The sequence below is a fragment of the Macaca mulatta genome, chromosome 5 (assembly GCF_049350105.2).
Source record: "Macaca mulatta isolate MMU2019108-1 chromosome 5, T2T-MMU8v2.0, whole genome shotgun sequence".
Classification (NCBI taxonomy): Eukaryota; Metazoa; Chordata; class Mammalia; order Primates; family Cercopithecidae; genus Macaca; species Macaca mulatta.
Genome location: NC_133410.1, coordinates 2,031,269 through 2,047,752, shown reverse-complemented (window position 1 = coordinate 2,047,752; position 16,484 = coordinate 2,031,269). Strand labels below are relative to the sequence as shown.

At 44.7% G+C, this 16,484-nt stretch overlaps 1 protein-coding gene across 11 annotated transcripts in view; it reads right to left on the bottom strand.

Moving 5' to 3' along the window:
• Window positions 1–16,484, bottom strand: part of NSD2 (nuclear receptor binding SET domain protein 2) — a 111,943-nt gene that overhangs the window by 54,392 nt on the left and 41,067 nt on the right. For 10 of the 11 annotated variants that reach the window (XM_078002890.1, XM_028848226.2, XM_078002892.1 and 7 more), the window contains 2 exons: window positions 8,457–8,623; window positions 6,850–7,332 (listed from right to left, as the gene is read on the bottom strand). In XM_078002890.1, coding sequence (XP_077859016.1) covers window positions 6,850–7,332; window positions 8,457–8,623 — 650 coding nt within the window. Of the gene's footprint in view, window positions 1–6,849; window positions 7,333–8,456; window positions 8,624–12,966; window positions 13,071–16,484 lie in introns of those variants that run through there. The other variant, XM_078002898.1, reaches the window with a different exon arrangement.

The window sequence follows — 16,484 nt, the reverse complement described above, 5'->3', positions numbered from 1 at the left end:
CCTTGTGTGCACCAGCGCTCCCAAAAAAGAAAAAACAATGTAGAAAGACCTAGGTTACAGATGGAAGCAGGGAGGAGCTTCCTCAAGTTTAGAATTGCTTATTACAGAACAGTTATAAAGAGCATCCTAATAGTCACTGCTTTTCTAATAGAAAATTCCTCAAAACCACCCAGCCAGAGTCCAGTGGAGGGAAAGGAGGCCCCACGGGCCTTCCATCAGTGACCAGGGGTGGGCAGGGCAGTGCTGGACATTAACACAGAGCTCCATTTTTTGTAGTTTTTGCTTTGACAGGGTCTCGCTCTGTCATCCAAACTGGGGTGCAGTGGCACAATGATGGCTCACTGCAGCCTTGACCTTCCAGGCTCAAGTGGTCCTCCTGCCTGGGCCTCCTGAGTAGCTGAGACTACAGGTGTGCACCATCATGCCCCGTTAATCTTCTTGTTTTTTTTGTAGAGATGGGAGTCTCACTGTATTGCCCAGGCTGTTCTCGAACTACCAACCTCAAGCAGCCTGCCGTCCTCGGCCTCCCAAGGTGCTGGAATTACAGGTGCGAGCCACTGCACCCTGCCCAGAACTCAATTTTAACTGTACACCTTCAGTTTGGTTTTATATTACTTTTAGTACAGTGCCAATCCAGACTTTCGTTTTTGGCACATTTCTTAGCACTAGAAGGACCACCTGAGATCAACTTGGGTCCCAAAAAGCCAATAAGGTGGTCTTTGGACAGTGGCTTTCTCAGGTACCCACTTTTTTTTCACAATTCCAAACTAGTGAACAGGTTGTGGAGACACAGCCGAGCAACATGCCAGAGTGGCTGACGGGGTGGTTCCCACCCGACACAGCCTCAGGGCCCAAGAACATACAGCACCTCACCAACCCTGTGCAGGCCTAGCTGTCAAACACTGAGGTGTCCATTCAGAGCTTGCCACTGCACCCTCCCCCAACATGCCTTAAACAGTGGCTGTCCACACATTGCTGAGTGCTTTATACCATTTTATTTTAGTTTAGTTTTGGTAGAGATAAGATCTTGCTATGTTGTCCAGGCTGGTCTCAAACTCCTGGCCTCAAGTGATCCTCCCACCTTGCACCTGGCCTGCTTTGTATTATTTTATATCCAACAATGACCACAGTTACTCCATGAGGTGTTAATGGCTCCTCCCTGGGTAGACCTCTTGGCTCCTGGAGAGAGGCAAACACCTTCACAGCTGCCCACTTACACTTTTTGGATGGACGCAGAGAAAGAGATAGGTTAAACTCAATTATGGGTATGTGGCCCTTTTCAAACTTTACACAAGTGATAGAATGTGCATACCCTTCAGCAATTTGTTTCTTCTTTGACATCCAATGAGTTCACTTTAACTGATGTGTAGTTACACCGTAGGAACACACCATAGTCTGTCACTCGGTAACTTTTTGGTTTTGGACACTGTGGTCTCTCTTTGGGTGCAAGGGCAAAATTACTCTAGGGTAAATAGGAGTAAAACTGTACGAGAAAAAAAGCACATCTTCAATTTCACTAGATATTGCCAAATTTCTCTCAAAACAGGTGTAATAAATGATGTTTCACCAGCATTGTACGAGGAGTCCCACTCTTCTCTGTTCCCACTGTTGCTCATCTTCTCAATACCCGGCTGTTCTGAATTTGATGACTGCTCACCTGATGACTGAGAAGGACCACCCCACCAGGATCATAACATACAGCTCCCTGGGCACGGCCACAGTGAAGCAGCATCTCTTGATGCACTTACTGGCTCTCCAAGAAATTTGCCCTTCTCCTTCCGAATTGTTTCGGCTCCTTACAGAATTTGTCCTTTCACTGTGTTCATGGTGTCCTTGACACATAAGAATTTTTTCTTTTTCTGAGCCAGGGTCTCTGTCACCCAGGCTGAAGTGGTGCAGTGGCTCAAGCAATCCTCCTGCTTTAGTCTCCCAAAGTACTGGGAGTACAGGTGTGAGCCACCACGCCTGGCCTAGATTTTCATGTTTACACAGCTCCTTTATGGCCTGTTATCAGTTTGGCTTGTTTAAGAAATCCTTCCCTCTCCCATGGTGACAAAGCTCCTCTCCCATGCTGGCCAAGTTCATAAACCACCAGTGGTCCAAGCACCATGTCCAGTGCAGACATCCCACCCAGCTGGTCTGCAGCCCTTTCCCATCCATGTCCACATGCTCAGGAGCCTGTTGTGGGCCCCATCTTGGACCATACGACTGCCCTGCGTGAATACTGCTATTTTGTTTTTTATGAGACAGAGTCTTGCTCTGTCACTCAGGCTGGAGTACAATGGCACAATCCCAGTTCACCGCAACCTCTGCCTATCAGGTTCAAGCAATTCTCCTGCCTCAGCCTCCCGAGTAGCTGGGATTACAGGCACCTGCCACCACACCCAATTAATTTTTATATTTTTAGTAGAGACGGGGTTTCATCATGTTGGCCAGGCTGGTCTCGAACTCCTGACCTCCGGTGATGTGCACGCCTCAGCCTCCCAAAGTGCTGGGATTACAGGTGTAAGCCACTGCACCTAGCCAAATACTGTTATTTTAAATAACAAAACTTCTTATCTGGTAGAGCAAGTCCTTAGGCCAAGCCTCTCTTCAAATGTGACCACATGAGCATCCACTTACAAAGGGCAAAGAAATTCCTGTTAGAAGTTTTATTAGAATTATACTGAATTTATAGATTGTTAAAGGGAGAATTGACAACTTCAGAAGCTTGAATCTTCCCATATATAAATATATCTTTATTGGGGTCTGCTAAAATATGTTATTTTTCTCTAAAGTTACATGCATATTTCATAATACTGATTCCACAGTACCTGACATTTTTGTTTCTATTATCAATAGTATCTTTTTTAACATTACATTTCCTTTGATGCTGCACTTGTATGTTAATTTTATATCCAATTTTGGTGAACTCTATTAATTCTAAAAGATTTCCTGTACATTCTCTTGAGTTTTCTACATAGACTTCTGTAAACAACAGCAGCTTTATTCCTTTATAATATTGGCTAGCATTTTCTTAGAGACGAAGACTCGTTCTATTGTCCAGGCTGCAGTGCAGTAGCGTGATCTCAGCTCACTGCAACCTCTGCCTCCACGTTCCAGCAATTCTCCTGCCTCGGCCTCCTGATTAGTTGGGATTACAGGCGCGCATCACCACATCTGGCTAATTATTTTTTATTTCTAGTAGAGACGGGGTTTCACCATGTTGGCCAGGCTGGTCTTGAACTTCTGACCTCAAGTAATCTGCCCACCTCGGCCTCCAAAGTGTTGGGATTACAGGCGTAAGCCACCGTGCCTGGCCTAATATTGGCTAGTATTTTCAGTACAATGTTTATTAAATGGTGAAAAATGGTTTCCTCATTCTTCTTTTTTTTTTTTTTTTTTTTTTTGAGACAGAGTCTTACTGTGTCGCCCAGGCTGGAGTGCAGTGGCATGATTTGGGCTCACTGCAACCTCCACCTCCCAGGTTCAACCGATTCTCCTTTCTGAATCTCTTGAGTAGCTGGGATTACAGGCACTCGCCACCACACCTGGCAAAATTTTGTATTTTTAGTAGAGATGGGGTTTCACCACGTTGGCCATGCTGGTCTCGAACTCCTGACCTTCACTGATCCACCCATCTCGGCCTCCTGAAATGCTGGGATTACAGGTGTGAGCCATTGTACCTGGTCCTCGTTCATGACTTTAAAGAGAATGCTTTTTTTTTTCTTTGAGACAGAGTCTTGCTCTGTCGCCAGGCTGGAGTGCAGTGGCACGATCTTGGCTCACTGCAACCTCCACCTCTTGGGTTCAAACGATTCTCCTGTCTCAGCCTCCCAAGTAGCTGGAACTACAGGTGCCCGCCACCACACCCAGCTTATTTTTTATAATTTTGGTAGAGACGGGGTTTCACCATGTTGTCCAGGCTGTTCTTGAATTCCTGACCTCAGGTGATCGACCCACCTCAGCCTCCCAAAGTGCTGGGATTACAGGCATGAGCCACCATGTCTGGCCTAAAGAGAATGCTTCTGAAGTTTCATCAGTAATATCCTCAATGAAAGTTTCCGATACAGGCCGGGTGCGGTGGCTCAAGCCTGTAATCCCAGCACTTTGGGAGGCCGAGACGGGTGGATCATGAGGTCAGGAGATCGAGACCATCCTGGCTAACACAGTGAAACCCCGTCTCTACTAAAAAAATACAAAAAAAACTAGCCGGGCGAGGTGGTGGGCGCCTGTAGTCCCAGCTACTCGGGAGGCTGAGGCGGGAGAATGGCGTGAACCCGGGAGGCGGAGCTTGCAGTGAGCTGAGATCCGGCCACTGCACTCCAGCCTGGGCGGCAGAGCGAGACTCCATCTCAAAAAAAAAAAAAAAAGAAAGTTTCCGATACATATCCTTCAACAGATTTAGGAAGTTCCCTTTTATTCCTGGTTTACTAACCTTTTATCAATAAGCAGTAATTTTTTTGTTTAAGACAGGGTCTCACTCTGTGTCCCAGACTAGAGTGCACTGGCATGATCATGGTTCACCACAGCCTTAAACTTCTGGACTCAAGCTCTTGCCTCAACCTCCCAAGTACCTGGGACTACACGTACATGCCATCATACCTGCCTAATTTAAAAAAAAATTTTTTTTAGAGACAGGGTTTCATGTTGCCCAGGCTGGTCTCAAACTCCTGGGCTCAAGCAATCCTCCTACCTCACCCTCCCAAAGTGCTGGGATTACAGGTGTGAGCCGCCACACTCAGCCTTTCTTTTCTTTTTATGAGACAGTCTCTCACTCTGTCACCTAAGCTGGAAAGCTGTGGCACAATCACAGCTCACTGTAACCTCAAAACTCCTGGGCTCAAGCAATCCTCCCACCTCAGCCTCTCCCAAGGAGAAAAAGCAATGAACTTTAACACATGCACCAAAATATCACATATACCCCATAATACGGGGTGTTTACTTAATAAAAAAAGCAATGAATTTTATCAAATGCCTTTTCTCCCTCTATGGAGATGAGCATTACACAGTAAGTCACAATAATAGCTTTCTAACATCAGACCACCCTTGCATTCCTGAGAAAAGCCCTATGGATTACCCAGGCTGGAGTGTAGTAGCATGATTTCAGCTCACTATGGCCTCTGCCTCCCAATTCAAGTGATTCTCCTGCCTCAGCCTCCTGAGTAGCTGAGATTACAGGCACACACCACCATGCCCAGCTAATTTTTGTATTTTTAGTACAGACAGGGTTTTACCATGTTGGCCAGGCTGGCCTCAACCCCTAACCTCAGGTGATCAGCCCACCTTGGCCTCCCAATGTGCTGGGATTACAGGCGTGAGCCACCGCGCCCAGCCATGGATTACTCTTGAAGATATCACTCAAATGACTTTCTCTGGCAGAATTTCCAGATCCCATAGAGGGACAAAAAAATCATGTCCAGTAGATTTCTTAGAATACCCACAGTCACCCATTTATGCATCTCTGCCTGAATTCCTCATGGCTCCTTATTGTGCCATGCTGCCTGCCACAAAATACATGCTGGTTAAAGATTCATGGAAATCTTTCTGAAGACAGACTTTTTTTTGAGATGGAGTCTCACTCTGTCGCCAGGCTGGAGTGTAGTGGTGCGATCTTGGCTCACTGCAACCTCCGACTCCCTGGTTCAAGCAATTTTCCTGCCTCAGCCTCCTGAGTAGCTGGGATTATAGGCATGCACCACCACGCCCAGCTAATTTTTTTTTGTATTTTTAGTAGAAACGGGGTTTCACCATGTTGGCCAGGATGGTCTCGAACTCCTGACCTTGTGATCCGCCCAGCTTAGCTTCCCAAAGTGTTGGGATTACAGGTGTGAGCCACCGCGCCTGGCCGACAATATTGTTTTTGATACCTTTAATCACCACATAGACTTAAGACTGCTGAATGGAAAATTCCTATGGAAGTAAATTTAAAATGAACACTTAAAAAAAGCCTTTTAAGCACTAGACTATGACCCACTCCAAGTAACATAACCAAAAGTTGGAAGTGGGGAACCCAACTCCTTCAGTTCTCACAGCCTTTATTATGTACTAACAGACTGTTTATTTTATGTAAACAATTAAGAAAATTATATAAATGTCTTAATCACATTGCTACCCTTTTAAATGTCAGGGAAATAAATCAACACCCTCAGTGCCAGTGAATACAATGAGCTTTATAGATGAGCACATCCTGCACTGGAAGCTTCAGAACAGACTGCTGGAGAAAATGCTAACCTAGAGTCACACATTAAGGACATGGCCACACACTTCAAGCAAAGCGCAGCCTGATGAGACCCACTTCCCTCTGTGCCAGTTTTTTTTTTTATTTTTTGAGACACCGTGTCGCTCTGTTGTCACCCAGGCTAGAGTGCAGTGATGCCATCACGACTCACTGCAAACCCCGCCTTCAGGACTCAAGGGATCCTCCTGCCTCCAAGACAAGGGATTCTCCTGCCTCAGTCTCCCAAGCAGCTAGGACTACAGGCATGTGCCACCATGCTCAGCTAATTTTTGTAGAGATGGGGTTTCACCATGTTGCCCAGGCTGGTCTCAAACTCCTGGGCTGAAGTAATCCTCCCGCCTTGGCCTCTCAAAGTACTGAGATTATGAGCCACTATGCCTGGCCTGTTCTCGGTATCTTCTTATCCACATTAGGAGGAATATTTTAGGAACCCAGAGTGCAAGTCAAGTATCTTTTCCCTCAAGGGTCAGAATGGCTGTTCACTAATAATATTTACTTATTAGATCTAAAATCTATGCAAGACTCACGCTAGATTCTCCTGATAATGCTGAGAAACAGATGATTCTGCACTGAAGGGATGTTCCCCAAATTCTGAAACTTGCTAGCATGAAACACAACTTAGTACTGACCTCATCCCTGTGTTTTTGACAGAAGACCAAAAACTGGGATGCTGCATCTCCCTTCCTGCTTCGTGGCGTAGAGGCTGTGGTCTTCTTCCTCCCAGGAGGAGACACGACTCCTCTTCTGGGGTCAGCCTCTGCCGTCTTTTGAGGAGTACTCTTCACTACATCGGGGTCACTCTCCAGGGTCTCTGCAGAGCTACACAGTTTGGCCCTCCGCCTTCTCTTCATGGGAACGCCCTCTTCTCTCGCAGACTTGGGGTTTTCAGCAGCTTCTTCACCGACTCCTGAGGACTCTGCCATTTCTCCGAAAGACTCTGCAGCAATGCCAGCCTCCTTGGCTACTTGAGGGTTGAGGTGAAGCTGGTCCCCCACGTATAGAAAGGTGAACTTGGCTTTCCGCTCCTCCACTGACATGCTTGCAGCTTCTTCTGCTTGAACAATGCCCATTTCCCACTGGGCCCTCAATTTCCCTGAAATAGGTTTCAATAGCTGGGGGGGAAAAAAAAAAGAGACACTATAAGTTTCATTACACAAACATAAAAGTTAACTACTTTTGCTAGGCACATGATTCATGCCTATAATCCCAGCACTTACGGATGTCGAGGCAGATGGATCACTTGAGGCCAGGAGTTTAAGACCAGCCTGGCCAACATGGCAAAACCCCGTCTCTACTAAAATACAAAAGATAAGCCAGGCATGGTAGTGCGTGCCTGTGGTCCCAGCTACTAGGGAGGCTGAGACACGAGAATCACTTGAACTGGGAGGCGGTAGATGCAGTAAGCCCAGACCATGCCACTGTACTCTAGCCTGGGGCGACAGAGCAAGACCCTGTCTCAAAAAAAAAAAAAAAAAAAAAGAATACTTTTACATTTTCACATAATTTTAGAAACAAAAAACTTGACCAGTGTGGTGGCTCCTGCCTATAATCCCAGCACCTGCAGAGGCCGAGGCAGACGCATCACCTGAGGTCAGGAGTTCAAGACCAGTCTGGCCAACCTGGTGAAACCCTGTCTCTACTAAAAATACAAAAATTAGCCAGGTGTGGTGGCAGGCACCTGTAATTCCAGCTACTTGGGAGGCTGAGGCAGAAGAATTGCTTGAACCCGGCGGGGCAGAGGATGCAGTGAGCCGAGATCATGCCATTGCACTCCAGCCTGGGTGATAAGAGTAAAAATCCATCTCAAAAAATTTTTTAAAAAATAGAAATAAAAAACATATAAAAACCAATTTTAGAACTCAGCCCAACATAATACCTTTATTGTTTCTTTAAACCAGAAATCAATTCCTATCACATTACATTAATATAATCCCTCTCTATGTGTGTATGTGTGTGTATATATATGTGTGTGTGTGTGTATACATATAAAAATAAAAATTCTAAAGCAAGTTATCTCTGAGAGTCATCAAATGAGCAAAAAAAATAAGTTGTGTCTCTAAAAAAACTTTATCATATTGTAACATAGCATTCTTGGGCAAAAGTCAGCAATGAAAGAGATTGTTAAGCCATTACAATATTTCGAGCAAGTAAGTATAAGTTCAAAACAAAATAAGTTAACTTAAAGAATAAAAATTAAATTTCTGGTTTAAAAGTAGACTGAAGGGTCATCTATCACCTTAATTTTCTCAGCTTTCGTGGGTGCCTGCTTGGCACTTTCCTGGCATAATTTTTCAAACTGTCCTTCTCCTTCAAAAGCTACGAGGCTCTTCTCAAATATCCAAGCTCTTTCTGGGGCGTCACCAAAGAACTGTACGTGATACTGGCGTGCACTCTTTTTCTGACCTAGTTTTTAAAATAAAATGTTAGAAAATGAAAGTTAGTTCTGGGATGAAATTAGTCAAATCTACTGCTGTTTTGCAGTTGTTTTCCTTGGTGTTGTCTGAGCCTGTTAACGTCAAAATAAGTTCTATACTTATCCCTACCATGCCACATGCCAAAGAGGGAAACTAACTTACAAGAGACTCAGATAAGGTTCAAAAATTGACTTGGAAAGAAAGCCAACCAGGCCAGGCGCGGTCCCTCAAGCCTGTAATCCCAACACTTTGGGAGGTTGAGGCGGGGAGATTGTTTGAGCTCAGGAGTTTGAGACCAGCCTGGGCAACATGGCAGAACCCCGTCTCTATGAAAAATGCAAAAATTAGCCGGGTGTGGTGGTGTGTACCTGTAGGACCAGCTACTCGGGAGGCTGACATGGGAGGATGGCGTGAGCCTGGGAGGCAGATGTTGCAGTGAGCCAAGATTGTACCACTGCTCTCCAGCCTGGGTGACAGAGCCAGACCCTGTCTCAAAAACAAAAAAAAAGAAAAAAAAAAAAAAAGAAGAAAAAAGCTAGCTAGCTGACTAGCTAAATACACTCCTTTATTCCCTCTTAGAAAGATACTAAATAAGACAAGAAGACATCTGCAAGAAAAGAGTGACAGCGGCAGTGAAGGAGGCAGTATACTGGCATCACACGACTTGGGTTCAAATACCAGCCCTGCTACCTAACAGCTAGCTACCCCGCTGTCTCACAGTGCTAGGAGGGCAGGAGCATCAGTGGCCTCAGAGAGCAGCTCAGACCAGAGAGTAACCCCACAGATGCCCACTACTCTTACTCTTAGCTGAGAGGAAGAAGCCATGTCCCACAATGCAGCCAGGGGGAACTGGATGAGGAAAGAAAGAGACAGGCCCAAAATCCAAGAGAGGAGGTACCAGATTCCACTGAAGTCAAATGAGAAGGTGAATACAGGTAAGCAGGTTAAAAGGTCAGATCTCTGTGCCAGGTGAGAAGAGAGAGGGGATCTCCCTGGGGCAGTGAGGTGGGGAGGGTGGCGGTTACCACTCCCTGTCCCCTCATGCAGAACTGGCCCCGAGGAATCAAAGGATACTTCCTGAAGACCTGAAGTGCTCCAGAGGAAAACCTCTCCAGTGAGTCTTTTGGAGATTCCCCTAATTAAGTGGCCAATGGCCAATGAGACCCTCTAACGCAAAGGAGGGTGGGATAACCAAGCCTCTCCACCCATGGGTGCAGGCAGCTCTAAGTGTTGTGCTCTTAAACACAAGCCTAGCACCAAGGAACCCCTGGACCCAGGGAAGCATCCAGCATGAATGAATCCAAAACACACAGAAATGAATGGCCCTCTGCAGGGCCACAGACACAAGACAAGGGAAGAGAAGACACCCAATAGAGAAACCCCGTGTGCTATGAAAAGAGAACACAGAAAAACAAAGAGGTATTTGAAATTCTAAAATACAACTATGAAAAAAAACATTCAACAAGAAAGCTTGGAAGATAAGAAATCTCCCAGAAAGAAGAAAAAAATTAAGATGAAAAATACCTATTTCCATAGCAACCTGTAAGATCAATCTAGGAGGTCGGATACCCAAATAATAGGCTTACTGGAGAAACAGAGAAGCTCCAAGAATAAACCCAAAATCAAGTCTCCAACTAAAACAGCCCTAAATGTCCCAACATCCACAGCAGAGCACACCCTGCTGAAATTCAAGCCGCTTGGGGTTGGGCGAAAGGCCAGCCTCCAACTTAATGGAACAAGAAATAGAATAGCAAGGTATGTGAATAATAGCAAATTATGTGAAGAATGGCCAAAAACTCTGGATGCTATAAACAAATGGAGTAATACCTTCAAAATTCCTAGGGGAATTTCTTCTCAACATAAAATTCTATACCCAGTCAAACCATCAATCAAGTGTGAAGACAGAAAAGCAGCATATTCTGGGCCAGGCACAGTAGCTCACGCCTGTAATCCCAGCACTTTGGGAGGCTAAGGTGGGCGGATCACCTCAGATCAGGAGATCGAGACCAGCCTGGCCAACACGGTGAAACCCCGTCTCTACTAAAACACAAAAAATGCCGGGCGCGGTGGCTCAAGCCTGTAATCCCAGCACTTTGGGAGGCCGAGACGGGTGGATCACGAGGTCAGGAGATCGAGACCATCCTGGTGAACACAGTGAAACCCCGTCTCTACTAAAACTACAAAAAAAAACTAGCCGGGCGAGGTGGCGGGCGCCTGTAGTCCCAGCTACTCGGGAGGCTGAGGCAGGAGAATGGCGTGAACCCGGGAGGCGGAGCTTGCAGTGAGCTGAGATCCGGCCACTGCACTCCAGCCTAGGCGACAGAGCGAGACTCCGTCTCAAAAAAAAAAAAAAAAAAAAAAAAAACACAAAAAATTAGCCAGGCATGGTGGTGTGTGCCTGTAGGCCCAGCTACTCGGGAGGCTGAGGTAAGAGAATCACTTGAAACCAGGAGGCAGAGATTGCAATGAGTCAAGATCACGCCACCGCACTCCAGCCTGGCAACAGAGCAAGGCTCCATCTCAAAAAAAAAAAAAAAAAAAAAAAGTAGCATACTCTGAATTGCAAGGACTCAAATTTACTTCCCATACAAACTATCTTAAGATACGAAAAATAGACTCCAGGAAAAAAGGAAACTTAACCAAGAAAGAACACAGTATAGAACTGTAGGGACCAGCCCTACAGGGCCCATGGGTTTTTTCTCCTTGTGTGCAGAGACGAGATGATATAGAAATAAAGACGTAAGACAAAGAGATAGAAGAAAAGACAGCTGGGCACAGGGGACGACTACCACCAAGATGCAGAGACCAGCAGTGGCCCTGAATGCCTGACTGCGCTGTTATTTATTGGATACAAGGCAAGAGGGCAGGGTAAGGAGTGTGAGCCATCTCCAATGATAGGTAAGGTCACGCAAGTCACGTGTCCACCGGACAGGGGGCCCTTCCCTGTTTGGTAGCCGAGGCAGAGAGAGAGGGGGGACAGCTTACATCATTATTTCTTCTATGCATTTCAAACACTTTAGTACTTTCACTAATTCTGCTTTGGCTCTCTAGAAGGTGAAGCCGGGTGTACAGAGCGGAACATGAAAGTGAAACAGGAGCATGACCGCTGAAGCACAGCATCACAGGGAGACGTTTAGGCCTCCAGATGGCTGCAGACAGGCTTGACTGATGTCAGGCCCTACACAAGAGGTGGTGGAGCAGAGTCTTCTCTAACACCCCCAGGGAAAAAGAGACTCCCTTTCCTGGTCTGCTAAGTAACAGGTGCCTTCCCAGGCACTGGCGTTACCGCTAGACCAAGGAGCCCTCTAGTGGCCCTCTCCGGGCGTGACAGAGGCTCACACTTGTCTTCTGGTCACTTCTCATCGTGTCCCTTCAACTCCTATCTCTGTATGGCCTGGTTTTTCCTAGGTTATAATTGTAGAACAGAGATTATTATAACATTGGCATTGGAATAAAGAGTAATATAATACTACAAACTAATGATTGATAATATTCATACATAATCATGTCTATATTCTATATCTAATATAACTATTCTTATTTTAAGTATTTTCTTTATTAGACTGGAACAGCCTGTGCCTTCAGTCTCTTGCCTCGGCACCTGGGTGGCTTGCCGCCCACATAGAACTACAGAAAACAATGTAAATAACTAGGGAAAGCAGCTTAAAGAAAGTCTAAGCTTACTGCAGTGCAAAAGGTTAAGAGTGCTAGCAAACCAGACTCAAGCAGAAAAAAGGAAGATTCTAGGAGAGAGCTCCAAGGGAAGAAAAGATGAGAGAAAAGAACTTTTTTACAAAGAAAGAAAATCTAAGTAAGGGAAGAGGGTTAAAAGATGAGTTCCAAGGAGCAGAAAGGGAAGATGAGACACAAACCCAGGTTTTCATTTTTTTTTTTAAGGCGAAAAAATAACTACATAAATATATAAACAGGAGAAACTAACTTCATAATAAGGATGAGTTTTAAGGATGAGGAGATGAATACTTTTAAAAAATTAAGGCTATATGGACAACATAGCACATGATTTCAAAAGAAAGGCAATAATTAACTCCAAGGAAAACAAAAGATTTTACAAAAAGGAAAATGCAATTACAGAACACAACTTGGTTTTTCACTGAATGATATTTACATAGTCAAAATTATGTAAACACTTATTTTTCATTTATTACAAATAGTGACTTAATTATACGGGGAGAATGGGGGGAAAGAAATAGAAAATGGCTAAAGAGCTCAATCTTCATTTTCCATGATAAAAAGTTAACAGAAAAATGTCTACATGAAAAAATCAAAGTATTAGAAGTAGAAGAAAATGTTGAAAGAGATAAAAATAATTACCTCTGGGGAGGAGAGAGGAAGGCAGGGGATGATTTTTCACTATTAATCTTTCAGTACAATTTGACTTGTTTTTAAGTGTTCAAACTTCTTTGATTTGAAAATACCTAAGATTCAAGGATATGTCAAGGGATTTGTGACTTCTTCCATTACTTTAAAACTTCGTAAGAACTTTTTCTTAGTAATGAAAATCAATACAGGTATGTTATAGCATTTTTATAATAAAGAAAACCTGTAACAGTACACACAATATAAAATTAACCCATGTTTATAAATAATGACACAGATCAATGCTCCTTGCATGTCAGGTGGGAAAAAAAGCAGAAGAGATTATTGCAATCAATCCCAAGTTTGTAAAATAAATGAGTGTAACATTCTGAAGTTCCTTCCTATCTAGAAATTTGATAACATAACCGAATTTTCTACTATTTTTGTGGGTTTCTTTAATCCACATGAACTATCTTTTGGTCCAAGTTAAGAGGTGAATATCTCATTGTTTTATTTTACCAATAATTAACTAGTTGTCCCAGTACTATGTATTAGTAATTCTCCCTTCCTATGCAATTTCTTTCCTTTTTTTTTTTTTTTTTTTTGAGATGGAGTCTCACTGTCGCCCAGGCTGGAGTGAATTAGTGCACTCTCGGATCACTGCAACCTCCGCCTCCTGGGCTCAAGCGACTCTCCTGCGTTAGCCTCCAGAGGAGGTGGGATTACAGGCGCCTGCGACCACACCTGGCTAATTTTTGTACTGTTAGCAGAAACAGGGTTTCATCATGTTGGCCAGGCTGGTCTCGAACTCCTGACCTCAAGTCATCCACCTGCCTCAGCCTCCCAAAGTGATGGGATTACAGACATGAGCCACTGCACCTGGCCCTCTTCCTATGCAAGTTCTGATGTTCATTAATCACCATCTATATAAAAATGCATGTCACTGACCTCCCCACCTACATCCTCTTCTAAAAGAACCTGGCTTCTATTAACAGTCCTGGTACCTAATTTTGTACTATGTTCCTTTTTTCCCCATCACAGCCCATTAGACTACAGGTAGTCTGTGACTCTCTGGGCTCAACTAAGCCAGAGTTTCTCTCCAGATTTTGTGGAGCCTGTTAAGTTCCATGCATGCAAAATGAACCCCACCAAGAGACAACGCTGCCTCAGAGATAAAGCTCCAGGGAGGGAAGAGAAGCCATAAAGATGCAGACAAGGCCAGGTATCTGCAGAAGCCAAGAAGGAAGCACAGGAGCAAAGTCACAAGGACATGAGACCACAGAGCTCCCTGGGAAACAAAGGACAAGCATGACCATGCCTAAGTTTCCCAGTTCAGTCTCTGGAGGGCACCAGAGCCCCAAAATAGGTAAAGCAGAAACTGCCAGAACTACAAGTAGAAAAACAGCACATCCACAATCCCATGGGAAATTTTAACACACCTCTCAGCAACTAATAGAACAAGCAAGAAACAAATTAGTAAGAAGGTTATACCATCAAATAGCACAAGACATGAGAAAGTCAGATTACCTGCAATATTTTTAGAAAATGCTGGAAGTATTTTTTTCCTATATAAAGCAATGAGGGTTAATTCTTAACATTCCCTTCCATAACACAGAAAAAGTGACAACAAAAATCTCCACAACAGAAAATTACTTGATTCCAGACCACAGTTATCTAAAGAGAAAGCCAGTGAGTGTGATATCTAAAACGTATAGTTATCTTCTGTTTCCAACTTAAAAGGTTGTGCCTCGACCAGCCTGGCCAATATGGTGAAACCCCGTCTCTAGCAAAAATACAAAATTAGCCGGGCGTGGTAACACACGCCTGTAGTACCAGCTACTCGGGAGGCTGAGGCAGGAGAATCACTTGAACCTGGGAGGTGGAGGTTGCAGTGAGCTGAGATTGTGCCACTGCACTCCATCCAGCCTGGGTGACAGAGCAAGACTTGGTCTCAAAAAAAGGTTGAGCCTCAAAGCTGCTAGCCCACCTAGGTGCCTGGTAGATAGTAGCTAACACAGGTTCTGCTGCTATAAATTACAAAAATGCTACTAAGACTTTCATTAACTTAAGATTTCCAAAGGAAATTTTTATTTCCAAAAGAATCTAGATTTAGCTGTAGCTTATGAGTTATGTTCATTTTTGCATGTATATTACACTTCAGTTTTCAAAACTTAAGTATATTACTAAGATACACTAAGATTCGGCCAGGCACGGTGGCTCACGCCTGTAATCCCAGCACTTTGGGAGGCCGAGGCGGGCGGATCACAAGGTCAGGAGATCGAGGCCATCCTGGCTAACATGGTGAAATTCCGTCTCTACTAAAAATATAAAAAATTAGCCCAGCGTGGTGGCGGGCGCCTGTAGTCCCAGCTACTCGGGAGGCTGAGGCAGGAGAATGGCGTGAACCCAGGAGGCGGAGCTTGCGTGAGCTGAGATCCAGCCACTGCACTCCAGCCTGGGTGACAGAACGGAACTCTGTCTCAAAAAAAAAAAAAAAAAAATATATATATATATATATACACATACACACACACACACACACACACACATACAGATTCAAGCTGGTCCATAAATCCCACACATGATAAATAATTTTTTTTTAAATGGGGGCCGGGCATGGTGGCTCACGCCTGTAATTACAGCACTTTGGGAGGCCAAGTTGGGCAGATCACAAGGTCAGGAGTTTGAGACCAGCCTTGCCAACATGGTAAAACCCCAGCTCTACTAAAAATACAAGAATTAGCTGGGCATGGTGGTGTGCTCCTGTAATCCCAGCTACTCGGGAGGCTGAGACAGGAGAATCGCTTGAACACAGAAGTGGAGGCTGCAGTGAGCCAAGATCATACCACTGTACTCCAGTCTGGACAAGTGAGCAAGACTCCGTCTCCAGGGAAAAAAAAAAAAAAAAAAAACAGGATAGGAATAGAGGGTGGAAAAATACAAAAGTACCGGCTTCACAGGACCCATGCTCAGCCCACTCCATGGCAGATCTCTTCCTCACGTCCCTGCCCTTCCAAAACGACACTCACCATTCACTGTCTCACTCTCATCATGGGGTGCTGCAGGCCAAGTGTTGGAGAATCAAAAATGGACCCAAGAGCTCCACTTGGAGCAAGGGCTCAGCCCTGCTTGGAGACCTACTGCACACAGAGTTTCCCTTGCAAACTCTGTCTCCCAGAGCAATGAACACAACCAGCGACCAGACCTGGGCTCCTACATACCATTCTGTACTCAAAGAACCTAGGCCTTCTCTGAGAAATGGCTGATGCTAGGGTTGGGGGGAAAAAAAGAAAACAGTACAAGATGAGCCTGGAACATCTTGTTCTACCAGAACATAAAGAGGTGCTCAGGGGTTGACCGGGACATGTCAAAGGCATACAGCTTAAAGGAACTTAATGGGACTCCCACTGGTCAAATTTGGGACAATGTGAGGATTCAAGAAAATAAGGACTAAAATACATAACTTATTTTTTTAAGGGGGAGCTCATTTTCACAGAAAAATGACAGCTAAAAGGTAGAAAGTGGCCGGGCGC